We start from the raw sequence: 27,643 nt of genomic DNA on the forward strand, positions 1-27,643 counted from the left end.
CACTGCTTTCTGTTTAAATCATGAACATCGCAATATTCACAATCATTTACAATTCACAAATAGTATATAGTTTGTGCCCAACGTTGCAAATGCATTTCCTTGTATTATTTTGTTGCGTCATTCAACCTGTAATAGTCCTTGATTGGTAAAAATCTTCACAGTACATTTACTTATATATTTGTATCATTATTAATGTGTTCTCTTGTATACAAAAAGAACAATTCTGGTGGGATAGTCAATCCCTATTTTATATGCAATAGTTGTATTACACTGTATACACTGTACGGAGACTCGACCTTCATAACCTCTCCTTTGAGCTAGCCTTCGCTACTCAACCAAACTGCTCTGAAGAGTCAAAGGAGGCCAAATGCCTGCGACAGACAGAGTAACATCTGACCTGGTTGTAGACACACCCTGCACTCACACCCTTGACCTTGCTAAGCTGTTCCTGCAACTGCAAGAATCAGACAAAAGCCTTAAAGCAGGTCACGACAGAGGTCCTCCATCTTCACTGATAGGAACCTTGTGCCCTGCCTGCTTTTAACAATCTGAGGGAACTTGAAAGAAACCGTTGGACTCCTTCCTGTTGCGTCAGTCGGAATCCCATTATATGGCGTGTCCTTGAATTACCCTGCACTGCTGATGACAGATGGCTAGGAAAATCATCACTGAGGGACTGATTCCAAAAAGGCCCGCCACCAGTGTGGAGGCCCTGCAGTCGTTGGGGAGTCTCCGCTCTCGGGGCGGAATCGCATGATTGTGAGGCCCCCGCCACGAGTGCAGAGGACCTTTGTGAATGAGACCCTGAGGGTAAGGAGATGATGTAGGGTAACAGGCAGAGCTGCCGACTTTGGAGATGGGGAACCAGGTTTGAGTCTCGGTGTCGGCTCAACATCTTGGGATTCTGGGCAAATCACTTAATCTGTCCTTCGGTAATGTAACTGGTGCTCATGTACAGCGCTCCAATACCTTCAGGTCGAGTTCGGTGCTATATAAAACTGTAAAAAATGGATGAGCTCACACAATCAAGCTCCTCTGAGAATATCTACACATGATAGATCAGCCACCAAGAGGAAAGCCTGGAAATATTTGTCGAGTTGGTGCAAATCTGTATCTGGAATAGAATTCCAGGACACAATAACTATATTCTCTTTTTATTTCACAAACTCCTGTTTCTAGATCATGTGCATTAAAACGTACCGTATTTTTCCATGTGCTCCTTCCCTGCATTTCCAAACAACTGAGGTGCAATGGGAGCTCCAGTAATTCCATACTTGTTCATCATTACTTCCAGATGTTTATCTATTGGATTGGTACGGTCTGTAAACTAGAAGAAACAGAAAGAAAACTTTAGCAACCAGATTAAAGAAACAGTTCAATGAATTTTAAAAGTGCACACAAATGCAAGTTATCTTGCAATTGCACGGGTGGGTCAAAGAAAATAATTTTCCCTAGCTCTATGTTGGAAATGTATAATCTATTTGGAACTACAAGTATGTAGTTATTGAAAAATTAAAGAAACTGGTATTGAATGTTGAGAGCTGTACCATCAATCAGAATGCTTCCTGGCAATAGCTATCAGCATATGTCGCCTCAGAAAGCCTCCCTTCGCTGTCAGGTTTCTGATCACAGTTGTGTGCTGCTGTCCAAGTGGCTAGGACACACCGCCACTGGCAAAAAAGCTCAAACCAGAACCCTTGCTTCTTCTCTATTCACTCCTTTCAGTCCCTCTCTTTCTATCCTCTCTATTTTCTCCTTCTCTCTGCGATTTCGCTCCATGCTCTTTCGTCCTCTCCCCTCAGTCTCATTGCATACGCCCCCTCCGACCCTGCTGCAAAAAAGTGACAGAGCCTCCAGCGGCGGCTCTGGGAATTAAACAAGCATTGGCGAAGTCCATATTCTCAGCTAAAAGGGTTTTTACAATTGCTGTGTTTTTCACTACCCTGTACAGCATCATGGCTGCTCCGCAGCATGGCTGGAAAAAAACAAAAGACATGATGTCATCTTGTAGGCGCGCGCCTGAGGGCAGGCGCCAACCTACCCAAGGACGCCTATTTTTTTTTTAATATACAGAACCAAAATTGATCAGTAAATGAAATAAGTAGTATGAAATGTCTGTTTTGAAGCGTAGGGCAAACGTGTTTTTTGTTGTTATTTTTTTTAATGGAGTAACAGGATAAGGAGGTGAAGCAACACAGTAGCCATGGGAAGAAGCAAGCAGCAGGCTGACAGGGAGAAACAGCAAGAGGGAAAGAACACAAGCGAAAGAGAACAAAGGGTATGGGGCAGAAGCACACAGAGAAGAGAGAGCAACACAAGTGTGGGTGGGGTGGACAGCTATTTGGCAGAGACAGCAAGCGGGATAGGAAAGCAAATGAGGAGGACAGGTGGAAAAAGTCGTTCGCTAAATGAGAGCAGAGAAAGCATTCAAAGAAGCCAGCCAATTAAAGAAATGGTAAAGCGGCTATGCTCCACTGCAAGTACAAACATAAGATTGATAAAAACGCCATCAAAGGGGCGTGGCCAAGATGGCGGCAGAGTAGGATGGTTCTCTCCGTCTCTCCCGCTCGCCACCGGCCTGAAAGCTACTTAAAGCGGACTTAGACCCTGGAAGATCCGGGGAAAAGTCGGGCCAGATAACAAGAACATCGCACTGACCTGTGGCGGCTGCATAGCGAAGCGGTCCCCTTGGACTGGAGAGGCGATGGAGCTGCCCCCGATTCGAGGCCTAGAAACTCTGAGAGTGCGGCCTGCGCTTGGAGGCAGCTGCTGGGCCCAAGGCGGTGGTGGAGGGTCACTGGACACAGCTAGTTGAGGCCGCGGAGACACTGGCGACAGGGTAGACGTGTTGGAAGCAAGGGATACGTCCCGAGATGAAGAAATTGAACTTATGCAGCAGGAGATCATTCGCCTGTCAGAGCAGCAACTGGACTAGCAGGCCCACACGGAAGATTTGGAGAATCATTCCAGGAAGGACAATATCCAAACACGCGGGGTTCCACGGGACGCAGAGGGAGGCAACATCGAAGCCTACTTACTGGACCGGTTTAAATATTTCTTGGTCGACGCAACACCTGATGAAATTCGCCTAGACCAGACCCACAGTGTGGGCACTTGGGGGCCTGGGAAGTCACGCCCACTGGACATTCTAATATGCATCCACAGCTTCCCCCTTAAAGCGCTCATTCTTAAAAAGGCACAAGAGGCACAGTGCACAGAGTTCCAAGGCCAGACGGTTCATCTGTTTCAGGATCTTGCTGCTTCTATGCTTCAAAAACGACAAGAATTCAGGCAAGTCACCACGTTGCTGCAGGACAAGAAAGTAGCCTACTCTTGGGGCCACCCCTTTTGCTTGGTGTTCTGGTGGTAGGGTCAACTTCGGCAACTGCGCTCTCTCTCTGAAGCTTGTGAACTGCTGCAGCTTGAACAGTGAGACACCACGATTTTGTCTACAGGCCACTAGATAGAAACATGAGGGCGAGAGAAGATGGCAGAGAATTCTCGGGGGCGCATGGCAGCTGAGAGGAAAGCTGTGCTGGATAACCTGTCGGAGGGCCGTACGACTGGCACACCAGAATGAGGACTTCGTCAACTTAGCAATGCAGGCGGCGGCAGGGGTGGAGGGGAATGAGGCACTACGAGAGAGCGTAACCTAATCAGGCAGCGGCACAGACCCCACATTGGACTTCTTTCCACGGGAAAAGAGATGGCTGGCCTCGCCCCATGTTCTCACCAGGGACTTTATTCTTTCTTTGTTGCTGTTCAGGGGATGTTTTAAGGGTGCCTAATGTCCACTTGTCTTCTATTTGCGACCTCAGACACATGGGGGCTTAGGGATGGGCCGGAGGCGGTGGACAGATCAGAGCACTGGGACGCACCTTAGGTTCTGGGAATGACTGCAGGTCCTGGGAACCTGAGGGTGGTGACCCTTAACGTTAAGAGTCTTAATAACCCAGTCAAGAGGAAAGCAATATTGTCATATCTTGAACATACATGGGCAGATGTGTGTCTAATACAAGAAACACAACTCCTTTGCAGGGACTGTAACAGACTAAAGTCCCGATCCTTCCTACAACAATTATTTTCCTCCGCAACGACCAAGGCTGCTGGGGTGGACATCCTGTTTTCACGTACCTTTCAGGGTATAGTGGGTATGAAGGTAGCAGATATTAAGGGCCTTCTCTTGGGATATAGAATACACATGGGTTCACAATCCTTAATTCTGGGTTCCATATATGCCCAAAACAAGAGGCAGGAACAGTTTATCCATGTGGCAGTTGGGGACTTGATGGCGACCTCGGACAGGTGGGTGGTTTTGGGAGGTGATTTAAACGTACTCTTCCATAATGACCGAGACTGACCTACCCACCATCAGGGGGCAGCGGGGGCTCTTAGCGCCAGGGGGCTTGGCTGGGTGCGAGAGATGGGGTTGAGAGACCTATGGAGAGACCACCACCCGGCCTCGAGAGATTACACATCCTACTCTTATGCCCATAGAACGTACGCTAGACTGGACTACTTCCTAGGTTCTAGGGAGGTTCAGGAGGCGTTGATTTCGGTAGAGATCGAACTTCGGACCCTGTCAGACCATTCCGCTGTTGTACTAGATCTGGGGCCTCCATCCCAGAGCCGGACGTCTAGAACTTGGAGACTCAGGGAGACTATGCTATGCCGCCCAAAAACAGTTGAGCAAGTGGGGAAAGCAATAAGTAATCACCTAGCAATAAATGACATCCCAGAATCCTCCCCTGCGATGGTACAAGACGCCTTGAAGGCGGTTATGAGGAGCGAGCTGATCGCCATTTCAGCGGCAGACAACAGGACCAGATGTGCTACCAGGGGAAAGCTTCCGGAGTGCATTCACCATCGCACCGGGGCCCCTAGAGTGTGGAGACAGTTAGAGGCGTTCCAAATGCAGTTGGCAACTCAAGAACTCGAACGCGCAGAATATGCACTCCTATGCCTCAAGCACACATTTTACTCCGGGGGTAATAAGTGTGGGAAGATGCACGCAAATAAATTGAAGGGACAACGACAGGCAAATACAGTAGAGGCTCTGATCTCAGAGACAGGGGATGAGATAGTTGGGGACAGAGCAGTGGCGGAACGATTTGGCGCATTTTACATGACCTTATACAAGGCACAAAACCTACTGACAGGGCCCATTGGGGAGTACTTGGAGGGGACTAATGTTACTAAACTCTTGGCAGACCAAGCAACAGAATTAGATGCGCCCATCATAATAAAAGAAGTGATATCGGCGATTACCAGGCTACAAACTAACAAGTCTCTGGGCCCGACGTCTTTTCAGCTATCTTTTATAAAACATTTTGTAACTCGTTGGCTCCCCTCCTTATGAGGGTGTTTAACGCAATCACGGATTTCTTCATGCTCCCTCCATCAATGCTGGGGCCTCCATTACAATAATTGCGAAGCCAGGCAAAGATAAGAAGCTATGTGGGTCTTGTAGACCAATCTCCCTTTTAAATGTTGACGCAAAGTTATTCACAGGGATATTAGCTGCGCGACTGAACCCATTGATGGCTGGGTTGGTGGAGCCTGACGTATCCAGCTTCATACCCACAAGACAATGCCCCAATAACACCAAGCGGCTACTCCTCCTCATAGACAAGGCGTCGCAGTCACAGCTGGAGATCATGCTCTTTTCCATAGATGCTGAGAAAGCATTCGATAGGGTGTATTGGCCCTATCTAAAGCAGGTTTTAGACCGCTTTGGGATGGGAGGGAGATGTCAATCTTGGATCTCAAGTGGTTACGAGAGGCCCAGGGCGTTGGTGAGGGTGAACAGCTGGAAATCGGAGAGCTTCCCAATTCGCCGTGGCACCAGGTAGGGCTGCCCCCTCTCGCCCCTTTTGTTTGTGCTCTACATGCAGCCTTTTTTGCGCAGAGAGTGCGTGAGGCAAGGAAGGTAAAGGGAGTGTACTTCGGTGGTGATGAACACCTGATCACCATTTACACAGACATCATTGTTTCCCTGGTTGACGCTTGTTCCTCCCTTTCGAGCTTTCTTTAAGAGGTAGAGAGTTTTGGTGCAGTTTCGGGCCTCCAAATTAACATCTCTAAATCAAAAGCTTTAAGTCTTAACGTGTCCCGTGCCACGTGGGAACACCTCTCACAGACTCTCTCCATCAATTGGAGTCCAAGCATCCACTAACTGGGCATCCAGCTCTTCCCGACGATTCAAGAGAGGGTAGCCCATAACTAAAAACAATTAACGGAAAGGGTTAAGTCAGACCTTCTCCGTTGACAGCACTACCCTTTATCCTGGTTGGGGCAAGTAGCGGCCTTGAAAATGACATTCCTCCCTAGAATATTGTACTTTTCTTGACCTTGCCTCTTTGGCCCCCCCACAGGGCAATCCAAACTTTGCAGAAAGCGTTTCAGAATTTTGTTTGGGAAAACCGGGCAACCACGTATGAGACAGAACTTGAGCTGGCACTGCCCCGGGGAGGGGGGGATTAGGCATCCCCTCCCTATGAAGTTACTTTCAAGCTGCCCAGCTAAGATACATGGTGGAGTGGACCCGGGCAGAGTCTGAAAAAACATGGCTGTTTATGTATGGGGCATTAGCAGGAACATCCCTCTGGAAGATTCCTTTCATAAGAAAGGTAGGCCGCCCCCCTAGCCTATGTATATCAGCAGTCATGGAGCCGCTACTTAGGACATGGGATGCAGTGGGAACCACATAAGGCCTTACCTCCTTCCCTTCGCCCTTGACTCCAATAGCAGAGAATCCAGATTTTACACCAGGGATGGACCGTAAAGCATTTGAGGCTTGGCAGAGACTCAGGTGCCGATTAGTGGGACACCTATTCAATCTGGAAGGGCCCATAGCATTTCAAACATTGAAAGCGGATCAGGCAATCCCCGAAGAGGAGAGGTTCCGCTACATGCAAATCAGACACTGGTTCCTCGACACTGGGGTGAGGGAGGCAGCACAACAACATCTGACCAAGTTTGACAGATGGCTCCTCGGCAGGGATACCGATAAACGGATAGTTTCCGACTTGTATACATTTTTGCTAGGCCCAGAACCTGTCACAAAGTCCCCCGCCCAACAGAGATGGGAAAGAGAATGGGGGCACCACCTCACACAGAAAAAATGGCTCGACATATATTATAGGGCACGACATACGACCCCAAACACCTCTAGTACGTCGACCACAGTTAAGAACCACATACTGGTACTGTATCCTAGTCCGGCTACATCAAATCAGCCCAGAAGGAGGGCTGGGAGTTACCTTTCAAACCTCCCAAACAGGATGTGATGGACTATGTACTTGGTCTGCGCTCCAGGATGGCCGAATACATGAAGAAGGCAACTAAAAACCTGGAGGCCAGCCAAGAACTACAAAAAACTTGGCATGACCAAAAAGCTGTGCTGACTGTGTACCAGCCAGGACAGAAAGTGTGGGTGTTGGAGCCTGTGGCCCCAGCAGCTCTCCAAGACAAGTGGAGTGGCCCCCATACAATTGTTGAAACAAAAGGGAGAAGTCACCTACCTGGTGAATCTTGGAACTCCCAGGAGCCCCCTTAGGGTGCTCCATGTCAACAGATAGAAACCATATGTTGACAGGGCTGACATGGGCTTGCTAATGGCAACTGATGAGGAACAGGAGGAGAGTGACCCTCTCCCTGACCTGCTTTCACAGAACCCTGTTGATGGGTCAGTAGATGGTGGGTTTTTTTGCAAGCAGCCTCACTGATCATCAGCAAACTGAGTGCAGACAAGTTTTGCAACAGTTTAGACATATGTTTAGCCTGACCCCTAGTCAGACTTCCTGGTGCACCCATGAGGTGGACACTGGAGACAGTCTGTCTGTCAAGAGTAAAATCTACAGGCAACCTGAACATGTCAGGGACTGTATCAGGACTGAAGTTCAGAAAATGTTGGAGTTAGGTGTGATTGAGCCTTCAAATAGCACTTGGGCTCGTCCAGTAGTCCTAGTCCCCAAACCTCATACCCACGGTGGTAAGAAAGAAATTAGGTTTTGTGTAGACTACAGAGGCCTCAACGCAGTCACAGGACTGATGCCTATCCAATTCCCAGGGCAGATGAACTGATTGATACTTTGGCCTCAGCCAAGTATCTTAGTACATTTGACCTAACAGCTGGCTACTGGCAGATCAGGTTAGCTGATGATGCAAAAGCCAAAACAGCATTCTCAACCCCTGGTGGGAACTACCACTTTGTGGTGATGCCCTTTGGATTGAAAAATGCACCTGCCACTTTTCAGAGGTCGGTGAACAAAGTTCTGACCGGAATGGAAACTTATTGCTCAGCTTATCTAGATGATATTGCGGTCTTTAGTTCCTCCTGGCAGGATCACCTGGTCCACCTCAGTAATGTTTTGGAGGCTCTGCAAAAAGCAGGCCTCACTATCAAGGCCACTAAGTGCCAGATAGGGCAGAGTCAGGTTGTGTACCTGGGCCACCTTGTAGGTGAAGGCCAGGTTCAGCCTTTACAGAGCAAAATCCAAACCATCATGGAATGGGTTGCTCCATTCACCCAGACACAGATGAGAGCCTTCTTAGGCCTGACTGTGTACTATAGGAGGTTTGTTAAGGGATATGGATCTATAGTGACCCCCTTAAATGATCTTACCTCAAAGAAAATGCCAAAAAAGGTTCAGTGGACAGCTAGCTGTCAGAAGGCATTTGAAGACCTAAAGCAGGCCATGTGCACTGCCCCCATCTTACAGAGTCCAGACTACACCAAAAAGTTCTTTGTCCAAACAGATGCTTCTGAGCTGGGTGTGGGAGCTGTAAGGCTGACCCCTAGAGAGAAACGTTGGTCAGTGTTAGAAATGGGATTTCTGGTTGGCTAGGGCTTGCGCCAAAGCCAGGCAGAAACCACCACTCTAAGTCAGGGCTAGGGAGTTACACGCCAAAGATAACCCCTGCTCACCCCCTTGGTACCTTGGCACGAGCAGTCAGGCTTGTCCGGGAGGCAATGAGTAAAGCGTTTGCGAGCGCACACAGCAACAACACCCAAGGCCCACCACAAAGGAAACTCCACACAAGGTTATATATAAAAAATAGCCTTTGTATTATAATAAACACATTAGATGATAATCACATATTTTACACTGTGCCAACTGCCACTGGGCATAATTTTACAGGGGACTATTTACACAAGACAGGGCCACATGGACCACTGTCAGAATTAGCTCAAATCACCAATTGTAAATGTAGAACATATACCAACTGTAACACAAATTATAACTGTAGAGCACAACCAGTAACTACTGGCGCAATAATGACCTCAGCATCATCACAATAGAATCAGGTATAAAACCTATCCTATATACATCACAGGGGCATAAACACATTATGCAATCTCTCACAAGTCTAACGCATTAGACCTTACCTCCTAAGTATAATTACACTAGGGGCGTATATCACACAGGGAAGTATAATCTCCCTAACATCAACCTAAACAGGTAAAACAACCTCCTATGCAGAAATCATATCTAGAGGCATAAAACACAGGGTGCGCAAAACATACTACACACAGTACAAACACCCAACGCATTAGATATCTAAATCACGATAACACCTAAATCACATTAGGGTCTAGGTTGCGCCAGAACCTAAACGTAGCAGCTGCCCACTACTTGCTGGGCAGCTGGGGACAAGAACAGGGCCTAAACGCTGCAGCTGGCACTAAGTGCTGCGCAGCTGTGGAAGTCAAATGAGGCCTGGGCTCTCAATGGCCCTTGAAATAATGTCAAAACGTTGGAGCCACCTAGGCTCTAAACACAACATGTCCCCCAGTACTGTGGAGCGCACTGGTGCTTTTAAACTGGAAGGTGCCCCCAATACTGTGGAGCGCACTGGCGCTGTGAACATCTGTATACATGGCGGAGCAAACACGGGCCCCTCTGGCCCTTGTAACCAATATGCAAAAATGCACATGCCCCCATGGAGCGCACCCGCTCCTGAAATGATTCTGCCCTAATTCAGAGAAAGAACTGGCCCCCCTCGGTGGAGCACACGGGCTCTCCTAACCAGGTATGCCCTGAAAGTAACTTGCCCCCAAGTGCTAAAGTGGCCCGCTACGGTGGCGCCACTGGCAAAACTGGCCCCCTCGTTGGAGCGGCCCGCAACGGCGGGACCGCTCAGGCACCAACACTGTGCCTCCCGCCTCACTAATTCAGCCCCACTCACCGGGACTTCACCTGGAGCCGGCGAGGCTCCGGACGGCTGGGGCGGCGCGCGGGGCTCTCTGGCAGCCTTCCTTCACCCGGGCCACCTCCGGGGACCCGGGACTTCTGCTCCTCAGTAGCTGGAAGCGGGGCTTCCCCTCGGTCACGGGTGCCCTGCTCAGCATCGTTCTCCTCTCACTTGTGGGGCTTCCCTCCTCCTGCGAGGAAGCCCCGCCCACAGGAACAGTCTTGCCTTCCTTCCGGGTCGCGCTGGGCATCGGCCCGGAAGAGGTTCCATTGCGGCCCGACCGCGGCGGTGATTTCTCTGCGGGCAATACGGGGTAGGCTCCCGTGAAGGAATTACGCCAAAGCGGGGTGGGCACCCGCATTAAAAAGTATAAGCGGGGTGGGCTCCCACAAAGGCTCCCAAAGAATGCGGGGTGGGCACCCGCAACAGAGATAACGAAAACGGCAATGAGGGGTAGGCTCCCTCTCAATTAAAAGTATAAGGCGGGGTGGGCACCCGCTTCGGCCGACATCACGGGGGAATCCCTACGATGGGGATTCCCTCTTAAAGGGGCTGCAGCTCGGTGCTGCGCAGCCCCTAGGCTCTCTCTCTCCTGGGGAAAATCAAGAAATAAAGCAAAGCGCTCACAGGGCGCTAGGGCAGCCTAAAATCCATAAGGCTAGTAAAAGGTAGCAAAAAGGTCCAAGAAGTCCTCCAGGTATCCAGGGGCTGGGCAGGGGCCAGGGAGGCAAGCCTTCCCCTGAGCCCCAGCAGCAGCACGCCCCTGGCAGATTCCAGTCCAAGAACAAGAACATTTTCATGGGGTCACAGCCCCTCTTTTATACACAGAATCCTTTGTCTCCAAAGGTGCAGGGAAGGGGCGAACCAGATGCAACTGGTTCCTGAGCACTTTGTTTTGCTCAGCCCCTCTCCCTATTCACAGGACAGGCCAGGGACATTAGACGCACCACAGGGGGTGGAGCCAGCATTGTGTGGGGAAAGCCCAGCCCTATTCAGGTCGCAGGTGTACTCCTCTCTGCCATCAACATGCAGCTCTCTCCATTCACCACCGGGGCAGACCCTTCCTGACTCCTGGAGCCAGACACACCAGCCAATCGCAAGCCAGACAGTCACTGCACATTTATTATACAGATAGGCCAGCTTCTACACGAGACACCGTAACGCCGCACACATCATTGCGCAGCATTCACTCTCACGAGTTCGCACATACCAAACTCGACCCTGCACTCCTCTCACATCAGGACTTAACACGGTCACTCAGATCCCCCATGCATTCCTATGGGAGGCCAGGTCAGTCTCACTAAAACATACACAGAGCGCACGCACTTTCCACTGGGACACAGTGTGAAAGCGCCTAGAGGCCTAAAACATCTAGAACAACATAGGAAAAAGGCTAGGATAATGCAAAAAGTTCTAGGGGTGAACTTGCCAGAAGGGCCAAGTCCAACAGTCAGCTATAGAGAGGGAGGCCTTTGCTGTGGTGTGGGCCCTGAAGAAGCTGAGGCCATACTTGTTTGGCACTCCCTTCATAGTTCAGACTGACCACAAGCCCCTCCTATGGCTTAAACAGATGAAAGGTGAAAACCCAAAACTTTTAAAGGTGGTCCATTTCCCTACAGGGGATGGACTATACAGTGGAACATAGACCTGGGACCCAACATGCCAATGCAGATGGACTCTCAAGGTATTTCCACTTAGAACACGAAGACTCAACTGGTCAAGGTTAGTTTAGTGTCCCTGCGTTTGGGGCGGGGGGGTTGTGTAGGAGAGTAGGATCTGCACTTATGTTGCCCCCACTTTTTTTCTGATGTTTACACTGGCTTCTGGCTATAGTCTGGCTGGGACCCTGCTAATCAGGGCCCCAGCCTCTCTGTTCTCTCTAAGCAACTTGGAGTGCATATTAGATGCACTAGTGATTGGATACTGTGGTACCTTATGAGCCCCTAGTATATGGTACCTTAGGTACCAAGGGCATAGGTACTTGACAGGCCTACCAGGGGCTAAAGCATGTATTATGCCACCCCTGGGAAGCAGACTAAATCTGACACCACAGGCCTGCTACTGCAGCCTGGGTGAGGTAGTGTTAGCACTCCTCACTGAGGTATAGGTTCCCTATATCTCACCTTACACACACATATAAACCTATCCGTCACCCCTAAGGCAGGCCCTAACAATCCTGAGGGCAGGGTGCTTGGTTTCCATGTGAGGGGGTGCCTCTGCCTTAGCAGGGCCCCTCTGCAGCTCTCAGAGTCTATTCTCTGTAGCTGTTTGTGGATGTGGTTAAACCATATACTCTTAAGTGCATTAAAACCTAGCGGTAAATGCTAACTTTGCGATGGCTGCATCAAAACATGTCGTGTTTGGTGTCAAACGCTTTGGAATCATACCCCCAAACCAGTAATTGGTGTGGGAGTATCATCCCACCCTTCTAGAGGGATAGACATGTACCCACTGTGGAAACACAGTAGAATCCTGAAGAGCCCTGGCATCACAAAATGGATGCCACCAGCACAGACACTGGGCTGCCCTCCTGCTGCTGACCGAAACTCGAAGTGGAGGAGGCCCAACAATAGGCATCCTGTTACAGGGAGGTGTAACTACCTTCCAGACAGGATTTAGTGTATTGGGGCTGGGTGGGTGCACTCCTTGACTACTTTGAAGTCCTGCACTGGGGGAGCAGTAGGCTCCTCTGTGCATATGCCAGCTCAAACCGGTTCAGGGGTTACCAGCCCCTGCTTTGGCGCAAAACTGGACAAAGGGAAGTGGGTGTAGCCACCCACTCCCCTGACCCTCCCATAGGAGTGGTCATAGAGCTAGTCCCTCCCTTCCTTCTAGTATAAGTTAGGGAACCCTTGCCATTGCATACTAGATATCCCTGGACGACGCTCTGAAGAAGAATCCTGGACCTTCGACGTTCCACTACCTTTGGAAGACTGAAGAATCTCCCTTGGAATCAAGGAGTGACTCCCCTGCTTGGCAGGCACCAAAATTTTGCATCAACGGTTGCAAACGTTCCCGCTCCCACCAGAGTCCGAAGTCCCTGCGGCCCCGGAAGTGGATTTCCTGACTTCTCAACGGCCATCGTGAGTCCCCAGCAAAGCTGAGGCAAGTGGACCCCACGAGTGACGAGGAACAGCAATACCCGGGTACCGTGCACTATTGTTGAGTGCAACCCCTTCAAGACGTTCTACGAACTTGTGCTTTGGACCACGTGTGGCCAAAGTCTCCAACAGGATTTCCTCCGAAGATCAGAGGCCTACCTCGTCCCGAGTGACCGTGGGCTTCTGGTGAGTGAATCCTCCCGAGGCATCTTTGCGATCCCTTGCCGGTTGGCCTGTGGGTCCCCAGAAGACTTTTCTACAGAACAAAAGGGCTCCACTGGTTGCTCCAGGCCTGCCCTGACTTACCTTTGCTGGGTGAGTCCCTCAGACCTTGCTGGTCTGCACCGCTGACTTTCTTCACTTTCCACGAGACTTGCTGTTGCCAAGGCTTGTTGGCTCCAATCCGGTTGCCGACACCTCAGTAAGCTGCAGACTTCGTGGGGCACGCCGAATCCAGCTCCTGGTTGGCGTCGACGCCTCCTGGACCTCGTGGCTGAAGAGTCAAGACACCCGTGATCACCTGAAATCACCCGACTACTGTGGGCATCCAGCTTCCTGGCCCCGGGTCACTGGCAAGTGACTTTGAACATTGTCTCCTCTGCTTTCAGGTCTTCTTTCTTCAGAATCCAGCCTTGGATTCCACCGGACACTTCTCCTGTCTTCACAAGCAGCAAGTCTTCTTTGGCTCCCATTGAAAACGACGCCGCGACCCGACACCAAAAGACACCTATGCACCCGTCTTCCCTGGGTGAGGTAACTCGAGTACTCCGGTGCTCCTGTGTGTGTTAGCTCTAGAACTACTTACCCTGTAAGTGACTTGCTTGTAGACTCTCCCGAAGTATCCTAAAACTTTAAAATTCAAACCGCGACTTGCTCCATTGAAGTCTATTGGGATCCGCGGCTGTGTTCTCACACTGCATGCGTCTCGCATGGGTCCTTTACTTACCTGCCTTGGGTGGATTAGTGTGGCCCCAGCGCTTCTGAAGACCTTAGGCCTTCTCCCTTCTCAAGTCGTTCTTCTTATACCTCCTTTTTTAGTATATGGTCTGGTACGCCCCTAGGGCCCCAGCCATATAAGTGCTTAATTTGTTGTGAACTGTTGATTTTTGCATATGTTCCTGACTTTTAATCTCATAAAGAGATTAGTAGAGTGTGTCTAGTAATAAATACATATATATTTTATATATATATACCTGTGTAGTGTCCTTTCATTTAGTGATTCAAGAGATTATAAGGTAAAACAAGCTGCTTTACATTCCTCTGAGACTTAGCCTGAAGGCTGCTCTCCACAGCTACCACTAGGATAGCTTTCTTTAAAAGGTTGTCTTAAACCTATCTACCATAAGAGTCGAATTGTACTGGCGCAAGGTGGCCACTTTAACTAGTGACCAGCATATACCAGGCCAACTTCTCACAACTGGCTAGCCAGGAGAAGAGCACCTGTTCTCGCCTTTTAAACATGGTTGAATGGCCTTATTCCTCACTGGCACATTTAACTTGCTTTTACTTCCCTCTTATAAGATACGGTGTAGAAAGTGCACCCAGGGCCTGGAAGTTAAATGCCACTAGTAGACAGTAGCACTTGATGCCATGTGTCAGGGCAAACATAACTTCAGGCCACCCTGTGTAACCTGACTACTGAAGAGTAAACACTGTCAAAGAAATCCTTTTCGGCAGCCCACAAGATAGAGTGAATGGTATTTAAAAGTGGGGCATTTAGAAAATTAATAATACCATGTCCCTACAGTAAGAAGGCCCAATTTTTGTTTTGTGGTGTTTTATATAGCGCGAAGTAGACTCAAAGTTATCACAGCGGTTTACATGAGCACCAGTTACATTACAGACAGACACATTCATTTTAGTTAGGCACGGGGAGATTAAATGATTTGCCCAAAATCACAGACTGTTGACCGTCCCTGTTGAGACTCGAACTCGGTTCCCCAGCTCCAAGGTCGACTGCCCTAGCCGTTTGGCTACATTCTTTCCCATTCTCGTTATTTTCACTGTGGCGAGCCTAGCTGTGCTATGTAGAAAACCAGAGTACAAATACTAATACTCTTGGGAATGGGCCCAGCTAGAAAAATATTTAAAGACTATTGCCAGCAGCTTTCAGCCTGTGCTCAGACTTAAATAGGTGTGAAATGCCTCCTAGGAGCACATAATAGGCTGACCTGAATGGTCAGAAATTACTCCTCTCAGCTCAACAGAATATGTAGGGTGGGGGCTGTGAGGCTCCTTTTGACAGCACAGTGTAAAATCCTGCTTGACCAGCCTGTTGAGCCACATCCAACACTTGAGGAGCGCTTGAAAGGGAAAGAACATGATGCCAATTATTATTGTTTGCCATTTTTATTTTATTACTGTTTTGGTACTGCATACTACTTTACACATTGCCCTATGTTAAGCCTGTCTCCTCTGTGAATAGCTACAAGGTTAATGTAGTGACTTTGAGGGTTCATCCTGACAAGATTTGTGATTATTTCTTGAGGTGGGTAATCTCCCACCCCTAAAAAACTACAATTTCTTACAGCAGTCCACCCCCGTAATCAGCAAAGCAACGGCACAAAAAGATGGCTTCAAGCGGAGCAAGTTGAAGTTTTGGAATGCCGCAGAGTATACCATTTTTTTCATGTCTAGCAAGTAGTAGACCCTGGACTATTTCTTTGAGGTCCTGTTCTAATAGAAAATGCTTCATTTCTTGCATGAATCAGAGCAGATAGCATTTTTTTTAACACATTTTATTGACTTTTATAATAGAGGAGCAGAATATCTGAGCGACGAGACATACACTTCATCTGTACCATAAATCAGATAATAACCGTAGTCCCCATCACCACATGAATATTCTGGGCTGAAAACATAATACAATAACAGAGGTAGCAGCCGATATCTAACTATGCGCCATATCATCATACATTATTGTCTTGGTCTCTCGCCTCCCAAGTATAGGCGATTTGATAAAGCTGGTATCTCGCTATTCATGCTCTTATGTTATTATTTCTTTTTCTATTTGACAATCTGCTGTATTGTGTGTCTCCAGGACAATATTTCTGTAGGTGGCCCACCGCTTGCATATTTTGGTGTGTTTGTGTGGGCAACCTAGAGCGATAAAGACAGGGAGTTCCGATTCCATAATAAAGTCCATGCCTTTCTTTCAAAACATTATACGAGGTGGGTGGCCATGTCCCGTTATGCTAGTGTGAGGCCTAAAAATAATTGGTGCCTTTTATATCTATTGCCTCCTTTTACTTCTGCGTAATGTAGGAGTGCAAGTTTCGGGGATCTAGGTAAGTCCCATGCCAGCACCGCTGTCAGGCAATTTAGCACGCCGCGCCAGAAGCACACTAGGACAGGACATGTCCAAATAGTGTGTAAGAAGGTGCCCTCTTCAGATTGACACCGTAGGCAATGCGGAGAAGGATTAACCCGGCTGTCCATAATCTATGTCTAGTGTAATGTACCCCGTGTAGATACTTGAATTGTATGAGACGGAGTCGGGCATAGGTTGCTGCTTCTCATGGTGATTGAAGTGCCTCAGTCCAGTTGTCATCATCAATCGGTCCCATATCGGTATCCCACATTGCTCTTAGGGTTGCCAAAGTTGTGGGGTTATTCGTAACCAGGGTTTGGTAGATTTTCAATATTTTGTGATCACCTATGTCCCTCATCAGGAGCTTGCCTTCTAGTGGGCTGAATTCTGGAAGATTGATAAGGACCTTAATATAGATATTAGGGGAAGGCCTCAATTGTAAGTATTTATAGAACTGGGTATGGGGCACATAGAATTCTTTTTGGAGGTCTTGGAAGGGTTTAAGGATAGGCCCCTTCATGACGTCGCCCAGAGTTGAGAATCTGATTCGATGCCAGCCGCGGAATCCCTGATGGTCCACTACTTGCGGAAGTAGGCGATTATGCTACAACAGGGTTTATCCTGTAACACGACCCCACTAACCAGTTCGGCGAAGGGTCCGTCGCCAGGTCATTATCTCCACGTGTGGCTGGGGGAAGGTCTTTGGGGCTGATCCTGCTGTAGAGGAGGGAATGTAAGGAGGATTCTCCCATAATCCACTGTTCAACTTTGTATGCGGGGTCATCTCTGGGACCATACCACCATCCGTTCAGGATCTGCAGATGTGTAGCTGCATGGTAGGATTGTATATAGGCGGCAGCTATACCATCGCAGTATGTGGATTGTGAGCAGGTGTGTACGTCTACCCGGGCTGTGCAAACCCCCAATAGGAAGTGTCCCAGAATTGCATTAATTTGACGAAACCAGGACAAGGTGATTGGATAGGGGTGTGACTGTAGTTGATATAGTAATCTAGGCAGAGAAACCATCTTGAAGATAGCTGATCTTCCATAAAGGGACAAGGGATGTGTAGACCAATTCTTCACTTCAATTTTAACCTTTTCTGTCGTTACTTCTAGGTTACATTTCCATGAGACAGCTTGGCTATCTGACACGGACGCCAAGGTAAGTGAAGCCATGTGTGACCAGTGTAAGTCCCTCTGCCCAACAGCCATTCCCCAGGGTCCCTCTTATCGGCCAGATCAGCGATTAAGTATTATTCATGTGGAGGCCAGAAGTCTTGCTGAAGATGCACATTATCTGAAGTATTTATACCAAAAGGGAGTCACCGTTCCTAAGTAGAGAGAGGAAAAAAAGAAGGGAAGTAAGAGGGCCTTTTGCTCCTCATTGGGCCCAATGATGAAGCATGACATCCTTTGGGGTGTGTGAGAGCATCAAGATGACACACTGCCCCCCACAATTAGAGTAGCACATGACGAGAGTACCTCTTATTTCCCTACTTTTTTCTCTCTCTACTTAGGAACGGTGACTCCCATTTGGTATCAGTTTAACTTCGGGAGCAGGGGTCAGCAGACCTTTTGAATAGCACCTAGAGTCCCCCTCTTTTGATAAATATGAGCATTATCTGAAGTACTCTGGGACCTGACCAGGGGGAGTCGGTAAGTAAGAATAGGATATCATCTGGATACAATGCTATACAGTCAGAAATTTCCAGAGTCTATTCGAAGTCGCGGTAAAGAGCATCCCGTCTCACCAAAGATGCAAGAGGCTCAATGACGAGGACAAATAACAGTAGGGAGAGGGGTCAACCTTGTCTCGTTCCCCACTGGTTTTGGAATTGGGTCGATGGGACACCTGCCATCGGAATGGAGGCAGTAAGGGCTGAATATAATAGTCTCACCAGTGCTATAAATTAGGGGCCCATGTTTAAATTCCTCAACAGTATGAACATGTATGACCAGCTGATACGGTCAAATGCCTTGTCCATGTCTACTAGCAGAAGGGCTGCTGGTCTGTCTAGTCGATCTATAGTGGCAATCGCATTGTGAACTCTGCATACGTTATGCCGGGTCACTCTTTGCGGCATGAAACCAGCTTGGTCTGGATGAATCAGGTCTTTGAGGTGTGGGACCAGTCTATTCGCCAGTAGCTTGGCTTTGATATTTAAAAGAGAGATTGGCTGGTATGATGTACATGATTCAAGCGGGAGTCCTGGTTTAAGGAAGACTACGATATCAGCAAGTCTCCACTGTGGGGGCACGCATCTTTTTTTGAGGGCTTCATTGATGGTTGGTTGCGTCGTTCCCGTGGCCTTCTTTTTCCTGCTAACTCGAGCATGTTTAATGAAGCCTGAAATATTCACTGAGGCTGAAGTTGTGTTGTCACTTGACGGTCCCGCAAGCCAGAACGGGCCGCCATTTCCGGGGTCCACGCTCTAGTTGTTTTGAATGCTGACGCGACTGCGCAGCACTGCCTAAGACCATTAGCGGCTAAATAACGCGACTAGTGCTGTGCAAAGCGCGCTGCGACATGGCATGGTGCTGGGCCGGGTACCGCGTCCAGCCACTCAGCAGCACTTCCGGGCAGCGGGGCTATTTTCAGAAACAGGGTTGCCCTCGTGTCTCCTGCTTCCGGTAACGCGGCGCACGCGAGGGTTCCAAGGTCAGACACTGTTGTGCCAGAAGCTGTAGCTCTGAGGCAGAGTCAAGTGTCTTTAGTGCGGCAGTCCCCTCCAGTTCAAGGGTTCGAGTCCTCCCGCCAGCCCAAAACTGACAGATTGTGGGGATTGGCTTTTAGCGGGGGGGGCGGGCTAGCAGGGTCACACGCGGTGCAGGCCGGGGAGGCAGGTTGGCTGGCAGAGGTGGCCACAGGGCGGCGGGATGCACATGCAGGGCGGCTCCCGCCAGGGCAAAGCCGGCGCACTGAGTGTATGCGAAAGGGGTTCAGGGTTGATTACTTCTCCGCCTTCCAAGGCTGGTAGCTGCCACGTGCTGTGTTTACGCCTGATGCTTGCCATTGTACTAATCACCGTTCCTTTTCCAATTGCAGGTCGGTGAGGGAACGCCCGCGCGTGTAGGGCTAGGATCGAGGAAAAGGCGCTAAAGGGACGCACGTAGCTGTACTGTCGGAGCATCGCCATGGAGAACATCGGGACACCGGGTCCACTGTTCTCCCAGGACACGTCGGTTGAGGAGACTCAGTCGAGCGCACCTCAGGAAGGGGTCTGGGCGGACTTTATGGCTTTCGCCCGGGAGAAGGGCACGGCGTGGGCCCAAGGTTTTTTGGAGGGTCGCAGGGCGGAGGATTCTGGCGTTGTCGTAACCCCCTCTTCCCCCGAGGGCGCCCCCGGCCTATCCGGGCCTGAGCCCTGGAGGTCCACCCGGGTGCGCAAGCCCACATCAAAAGACATGCCGGAGGCCCAGCCGGCCAGGAAACGGCAGGCAACCGCACCACGCTCCGGCCCCCCGGTGGTCGCACCGACACCACTACACGATTCGGCCACAGGACTAACTGACTTGGCCCAGATGGGTAAAACCATGGACCAGATGCTTGGCCTCATGGCTGTCTTTCAGAGCCGCCTCGACGCGCTGGCCGCACCACCAGCACCGGCCCCCCCACCGGCCCAGGCGCCCGTACTACAAGTTTGGGCTGGCCAGGGCTCAACCACTGAACGAAGCATTGGTGAGCGTGGGGGAGTGTTGGGGTTGTTAACACCAGGGGAGGCCGGCCCTTCCACAAACATGGCTGCAAGCACCCCCCCTGCCGCCGCTGCGGCACCCCCCCCCACCCCCCCGCCCGCACAGGCGGGTACCATACCTTCCACCCCCGCTGCCGCGGAGCCTGCGCCAGTTGCACCTACAGGTGTAGCGGCGTCCGGAGGGGAGGGTGTAACCCAGGTCCGAAGCCCCTAGTTACACAGGCACCGCTGGCATCAGGCCGCTGCTCCCTGGCGTGGTTGGTGCCGCAGGCCGCAAAAGAAGGGATCTGGAGGAGGGAATATGTAGACATACTGACATTACTTATGCATGGGTCAGCTGGGGCGGACACGAGGAAGATGGGCCGCAAGGAGGAGGAGAGGGTCAGGTACCAGCGGTGGCCGGACAAGACCATCGAAAACTGGACATCTGCATTCAATATATTGGCAGCGGTTATAGTACAGAAATTCCCCGAGCAGAGTGAGGCCCTAATGCAGTACGCCAGCACCATACAAGAGGAGGCGAGGCTCTCGGGGGGGTTAGGGTGGTTCTACTATGACCAAGATTTCAGGAAAAGAATGGCCTTATGCCCAGACTTGGGGTGGGACCAGAAAGAAATTCAGCTTTGGGTAGAACACATGTGCCGCCCCACCAGGGAGAAGAAGGACCAGGGATATAAAGGGCAGGGTGAGGCAGCTGACAAAAGGAAAGACTACTCCCCCAAGCGCTCCTTTAGGCAGCCTTTTCGGGGTGGCAGGGGGCGGGGCCAGCGGCAGGGCAAGAGATTCAATTCTGGGACGTGCCGCCTTTACAATGGGGGCAATTGCACCTGGGGGAGGTCATGTAAGTTCACACACAGCTGCAGCAAGTGCGGCGCGCAGCACCCCGCTTCTTCCTGCTCCTCCAGCCAGAGCGCCCCACAGCCCACAGCAGCACCCAGGAATGACGCCCGCATCTGAGACCACACCCGGGCCCTCCCCCTCCCCGACAGCACCCCGCCCTCCCACACCAGTCATGCACCCCGCTTTCCAAGGCTCACCACAGAGCGACATGGCCCCTGTCAAAGGTCCTTCACCCATCATCCTGGAAAATATCCTTCCACTCATTAGGAGGTATCCACTGCTTAGGGACAGACCGCTCCTGGCGGGGGGGTTTATCGATGGTTTCAGGATTCCCTACAATGGGCCGATGGAGTCTAGGGATGCTAGGAACCTTAAATCAGCTAGGGATTTGCCCGGAGTGGTGGACCAAAAGGTGGGGAAGGAGTTGCTAGCGGGTAGGATAGCGGGTCCTTTCAGCAGCCCGCCCCTGGACAACTTTTTAGTGTCCCCCCTGGGGGTGGTGCCGAAAAAACAACCGGGCACATACCGTTTGATCCACCACTTGTCCTACCCTGAAGGAAATTCGGTGAACCACTGGCTGGACGAGGGTCTTTGTTCTGTAGTGTACTGCTCCCTGGACATGGCCATTGACATGGTCAGGAGAGTGGGGCGGGGGGCGTGGCTGGCGAAGGCGGACATTGAATCCGCATTCCGCTTGCTGCCGGTTCATCCAGCTAGTCAACATCTGCTAGGCTTCAAGTGGGCAGGGCAGTTCTTTTATGATCGCTGCATGCCGATGGGCTGTGCCGTATCCTGCGCCTACTTCGAAGCCTTCAGCTCGTTCCTTCAGTGGGCCTTGGGGGAACTACACGGGATCACGCAGGTTACCCACTATCTGGATGACTTCCTATTTTTTGGCGCGAGTGGGTCGGATGAGTGTGCAGTGGGTCTGAGTCGGTTTGAGGAGCTGGCAGATTTCCTGGGTGTTCCCCTTGCCCCAGGTAAGACCGAGGGCCCGGCGCAGGTACTGACCTTCCTCGGAGTGGAGCTGGACACGGTAAAGGGCGAATCGAGGCTCCCCGCTGAGAAGGTACTGGGCTTGTTACAGGACATCCAGGCGCTGCAGGGCAAGGACAAAGCGACCCTTGGGGCTGTCCAGAGCTTGATTGGCAAGTTGAATTTTGCAGCGAGAGTGATTCCAGCTGGCAGAGTGTTTTCAAGGAGACTGGCAGGGGCCACGGCTAAGGTCACCAGGAAGCACCACTTTGTAAGATTGAGCGCAGGTTTGAAGGCTGATCTCGCCATGTGGGCGGAATTTCTTAGGGACTTTAACGGGACGGTGATCTGGAGGGCCCCTTGGATAGCCAGTCAGGAGCTCTGCTTGTTTTCGGATGCGTCGGGAAGGGAAGGTTTTGGTGTGATTCTGGGGGACGAATGGTGCGCGATGCGATGGCCCAATGCTTGGCGTAAGAAGAAGGTGACGCAGAATGTGGCAGTGTTGGAGCTCTTCCCAATTGTGGTAGCACTGCACCTCTGGCGGGCGGCTCTGAGCAATAGGAAGGTTGTCTTCTGGTCGGATAACATGGCGGTTGTCCACGCCATCAACGGCTCGACTGCCTCTTGCCCACTGGTCCTGAGCCTACTGAGGGAATTAGTCAGGGAGGGCCTGCGCAGCAATGTCGAGTGTAGGGCACGGCACATCGCGGGGGTGCGGAATGTGGCAGCTGATGCTCTTTCTCGCTTTCAGTGGCTCCGGTTCCGGGAGGCCTGGCCGCGGGCGAGGGCGGAGATGACACCATTCCCGGACCACCTCTGGCGCTTGCTTCAGTGGGAGAAAGACTGAGGAAGATGGGGGAGAGGTCCCTGGCGCCGGCGACACGGCGGAAATACGACGCGCAGCTAGCAACTTTCAGGGCTGTGAGAGAGGCGCTGGGTGCCTCAGCCTTAGGGGCGGAAGATCAGGTGGAGGCCTTTGTGGTATGGGCCAGGGAGACCGGCAGATCGCACTCTTGGGTCAGCGGGCACTTGGCGGCGGTGCGCCACGAAGCTAAGCTAGATGGTAGGGGCGACCCCGCGGGATCATCCAAGATCAGGGCGGCCTTGAAGGGCTGGGCCAGGGAGGAGGTCAGACAACCAGACACTAGGGCACCCATTGAATACAGCGACCTCCAACTCCTCTTAGATGTGTTGCCCCTGGTGACTTTCTCACCGTTTGAGGCCAGCTTGTTTTCCACAGCTTTTTGCTTGGCATTCTTTGGCGCTTTCAGGGTCAGCGAGCTGGTGGCCAAATCTAAGGAAGACCGGTCTAATTGCGCCCTGGGGATTGCGGATGTGACCCTCAACACAGCACTGGAGCTACGTATCCGCAGATCCAAAACAGACCAGTTGGGGAAGGGGAAGACAGTGGTGTTGCAGACCTTGGGGGATAACAGGTATTGCCCAGTTCACTGGGTCAGGGAATACCTTGCTTTGCGTCCAGAATCCCCTGGTCCCTTTCTGATTCACGCGGACGGGTCCCCCCTCACTAAATTTCAGTTTGAGCGTCTGCTGGGAGCTTCTCTGGCAAGAGCCGGTCTAGCGGGGTGCGGGCGCAGGTTTTCCTCGCACTCCTTTAGGATTGGTGCTGCTACTTCCGCGGCCAAGGCCGGCTTGGGCCCTGAGGGAGTAAAAGGGGTAGGCCGCTGGGAATCGGACTGTTTCAAGAAGTATGTCCGTCCGTAATGCTGTGGCACAACCCGGAGCGTTGTTCCCGCTCCAAATTTTTGTTCTGTCCATTGTCATGAAGCATCGTTTTGTGTGTGCAATAAAGATAAGCTTACCTAAAAGCCGTTTCATCGCTTTATTGGCAGGTTCCCGGGTATGGTTGGTAGGCCATTCCTACATCTCGAGGATGGAACGCTGGGCAGCCCACAGGAACTGGTCGCAGAACTTTGCCACTACACAGCTTGTGTGGTTGGGTTCCCCGGGCATGAAATGGAGTGAAGCCCGCGGCATGATTGAGCAGCGCCTGGCAGTTACAGGGGTCCAGCCCAATGTTATCATCTTGCACTTGGGGGGTAATGACCTGGTTGCCAGGGGGAGGAGGGCCCTGCTACTGTCAATGCAATCTGACTTACAGGCCATCAGCCAAGCCGTGGGGTCATGTGAGGTTTGGTGGTCTGAAATCGTCCCCCGCAGGGTTTGGAGAGGGGCCAGGTCCCCGGCTGCGGTAGAGCGGTCCCGTAGGAGGCTTAATAGGTCCATGCAGAAATTCTTGGAGCGCAGGGGCATGGGCTTCATCAGACATGCTTTGATTCAAGAAAGGGTTGAGGGGTATTATGAGGCTGACGGGGTGCACCTGTCCAGGGTAGGCATGGACATGTTCCTCCTGGACGTACAAGAGGCATTGGCTGGCAAGGGACATCAGTAGCACTTGGTAGGAGAGGGGGGCTCTGGCAGCGACGGTAGCCTCCCCAGAGCTGTGGCGGAGTTACAGGGCGATCTGGATGCAGACTGGTACAGTAAGGGTACCCCTGCGACAGGCGGTACAGTAAGGGTACCCCTGTCCGGCACAGTAAGGGTGCCCGAGCCAAGGTCCAGGAGCCGAAGGGGGTTCTGGGAAGACCGCGACGGCGCCCCGTTAGTCCTTCGGGCGGTTGGGGGGCCTGACCAACCGGGGGTGGCCACAACACGCTCCGCCCCTGTCAGAAGGGGGCGGGAGTAGGAGGCAGATCACGTGACCCAGTGGATGATCTGCAAATATTTATGTGCCACACTGCCGGGCATCGACCCACCGTGTGTGCTGGCTCACCAGGCGGGCGGGCAGCAAGGGGCTGCCTGCCCTGGATCGCCCGTAAGATAACCCAATTTTATTATCATACTGTGTTGTATGAAATAAACCTGCAGCAGTTCTTCACCCACAAATAAGGTGTCAGTGTAATCTTTGGGTGATGTCTGTGTATGCGTGTTGACTGAAGCGGATGACGGTGTGGTCACTATGCCGCTGCCCGCGTCCCAAGCAAGGGGACATCAGCAGGGCAGCATTCTAGTGGCCGCCCGTCGGAGCCTTCCCCCCTTTGCCGCCTTGCGCGCGAGGCCTACGCCCACTTGGGAGAAACCCCCCTATCGCGAGGAGCGGGAGGCGGGCCGGGGGGGCGGGGGGCGCGGCTTACCACCATTCTTAGGGGGCTCTCTCGCCCAGTTCCTCCTCTGTCTCCTGCGCGCCGCACCAGCCTGGACACGCGTTCACCCACCCTTTCCTCTTACCCGCATGTCAGGCTCACCGCGTTATTGGAATGTTTAATTTTCTTTTTTGCGTTGCAGGCGGAGTTACAGGGCGATCTGGATGCAGACTGGTACAGTAAGGGTACCCCTGCGACAGGCGGTACAGTAAGGGTACCCCTGTCCGGCACAGTAAGGGTGCCCGAGCCAAGGTCCAGGAGCCGAAGGGGGTTCTGGGAAGACCGCGACGGCGCCCCGTTAGTCCTTCGGGCGGTTGGGGGGCCTGACCAACCGGGGGTGGCCACAACACGCTCCGCCCCTGTCAGAAGGGGGCGGGAGTAGGAGGCAGATCACGTGACCCAGTGGATGATCTGCAAATATTTATGTGCCACACTGCCGGGCATCGACCCACCGTGTGTGCTGGCTCACCAGGCGGGCGGGCAGCAAGGGGCTGCCTGCCCTGGATCGCCCGTAAGATAACCCAATTTTATTATCATACTGTGTTGTATGAAATAAACCTGCAGCAGTTCTTCACCCACAAATAAGGTGTCAGTGTAATCTTTGGGTGATGTCTGTGTATGCGTGTTGACTGAAGCGGATGACGGTGTGGTCACTATAAAACTACCTGGAAAAGGCGCCAAGAGCAGTGACAGGGCGATCTGGACATAGCGGCATTGGGAGCATCTGATGGGAGTGATCGCCCCCGGTGGGGCAAGGTGTGGCAGCAGACGATCGTGAGTGAGAGGCTGGGAGCCGTGGGCCCCAGGGCGAGCAACAAGTACCGGTGAGGAGAGGCTGGGGTACGAGTGAATGTGAAGGGCAGGTGAGGCCGGAGAGAAACTGTGGGGGTGGGGGATCTCGCTCCTCTCCCCCCCCCCCGCCGTGTGCCACCTGCTTCCCTCTGCCCCTTGCCTATGGGAGCACGCAGGAGCGGAGACAGATCAACAGCACCCGGGCGGACTGGTGCACCCGCTGGTCGGAGACTGCCCCCAGTGAGGCCTCTGGTTCCTAGAGGTGCGCTAGCCCCACACGGGGTTAGAGACGGGAAAAGAGCCCTCTAGCAGGGGTAGGAACCTAGGCAGCCCACAGCAACATAGCAGCCACTGGCAGATATACGCTGCTTGGTGAGACACTGAATGTGAGTTGGCGAGCTACAGTGGAGGAGGCACACCTACAGCAGAAGGGCCCTAACGAGAATTGCGTGACACCCGTCAGGGGAAACTGTGAGCCACAGCTGCGCACTGGCCTGGACCAGTATTGCCCAGAACGAGAACCCTTTCCACGACCAGGCTCAGCACCAACTACCATGGGCAAGGACAGGGAACCAAGGCCGCCTCCGCAAGGCAAGATGGATCAATTCGCGAAAGTTATTACCCCGCCTCCAGACGACCGCCCGACCCCTCGCTCGGATACCCTCCTTCAGGCGATCAACACATCCAGAGAGGTACTAAGGGGCGAGATAGGTGCAGTGGGCGCGGAGGTGTCACTCCTGCGACAAGATCTTAGGCACCTGGCAGATAGAGTCACAGAGAGTGAGATCCGGCTGGGTGTAGCAGAGGACACACTGCAAGACCTACGCAAAGGAGTGGTAGACCTGCAATCTTCCCACAAAGATCTATTATGGCGGGTGGACGATGCTGAAAATAGAGCACGCCGCAATAACCTACATTTTGTGGGCTTTAGAGAAGGAATTGAAGGAACAAACATGCCCGAGTTCCTACTTATGTGACTTCAACGCACCTTCCGAAAGACAAATTCTCAACTTGCTTTGTCATAGAAAGGGCCCATAGGGCACAGATAGCCCGGCCCCCTGCTTTCTCGTCAGAGATATGTTTTTGAGGGAAGCCAGAAAGATCGGGGAGATCTGACACGAGAACACATGCATAATGATCTTCCCAGACTATACCAGGGAGGTGCAGAAGCAGCGCCGCACATTTGATTCAGTCAAAGCCAAATTGCGGGACCATAAGATTCAGTACATGCTACTCTTGCCTGCGAAACTGAAAGTCCTGTTCATGGGAAAATCCCACTTCTTCCAGACTCCAGAGGAGACTTGGCATTGGCTGGAAGAACGCCCCGCACTGGGGCAGGAGGCAGAGCAGATGCACGACCAGGGGCCCTCGGGAAGGGGAGCAAGACGATCACCGGGCCCACGGCGCTCACTCCGACTGGGACAATCACGTAGGGGAAGACTCTTGGAGGCGACTCCATATGTTCCCAAAGACACAGGTCGAACCAGACAACGCAGTGGATGCTCCTTGGACTCACGGCTCTCAGCAGGCGTACACACGCTCCACCTTCCTAACCATCTCCAACCGG

At 51.9% G+C, this 27,643-nt stretch overlaps 1 protein-coding gene across 3 annotated transcripts in view; it reads right to left on the reverse strand.

The window, feature by feature from the left end:
* The window catches only part of LOC146834959 (sterol carrier protein 2-like), a 467,321-nt gene that overhangs the window by 316,806 nt on the left and 122,872 nt on the right, over positions 1–27,643 (reverse strand). For 2 of the 3 annotated variants that reach the window (XM_085602602.1, XM_085602603.1), the window contains exon 6: positions 1,201–1,327. The exons of the other annotated variant lie outside the window; for it this stretch is intronic. In XM_085602602.1, the coding sequence (XP_085458728.1) occupies positions 1,201–1,327 (127 nt within the window). The remainder of the gene's footprint in view (positions 1–1,200; positions 1,328–27,643) is intronic. 3 annotated transcript variants of the gene reach the window in all.

Source organism: Triturus cristatus, chromosome 4_2, assembly GCF_964204655.1.
Source record: "Triturus cristatus chromosome 4_2, aTriCri1.1, whole genome shotgun sequence".
In the NCBI taxonomy this organism is placed as follows: Eukaryota; Metazoa; Chordata; class Amphibia; order Caudata; family Salamandridae; genus Triturus; species Triturus cristatus.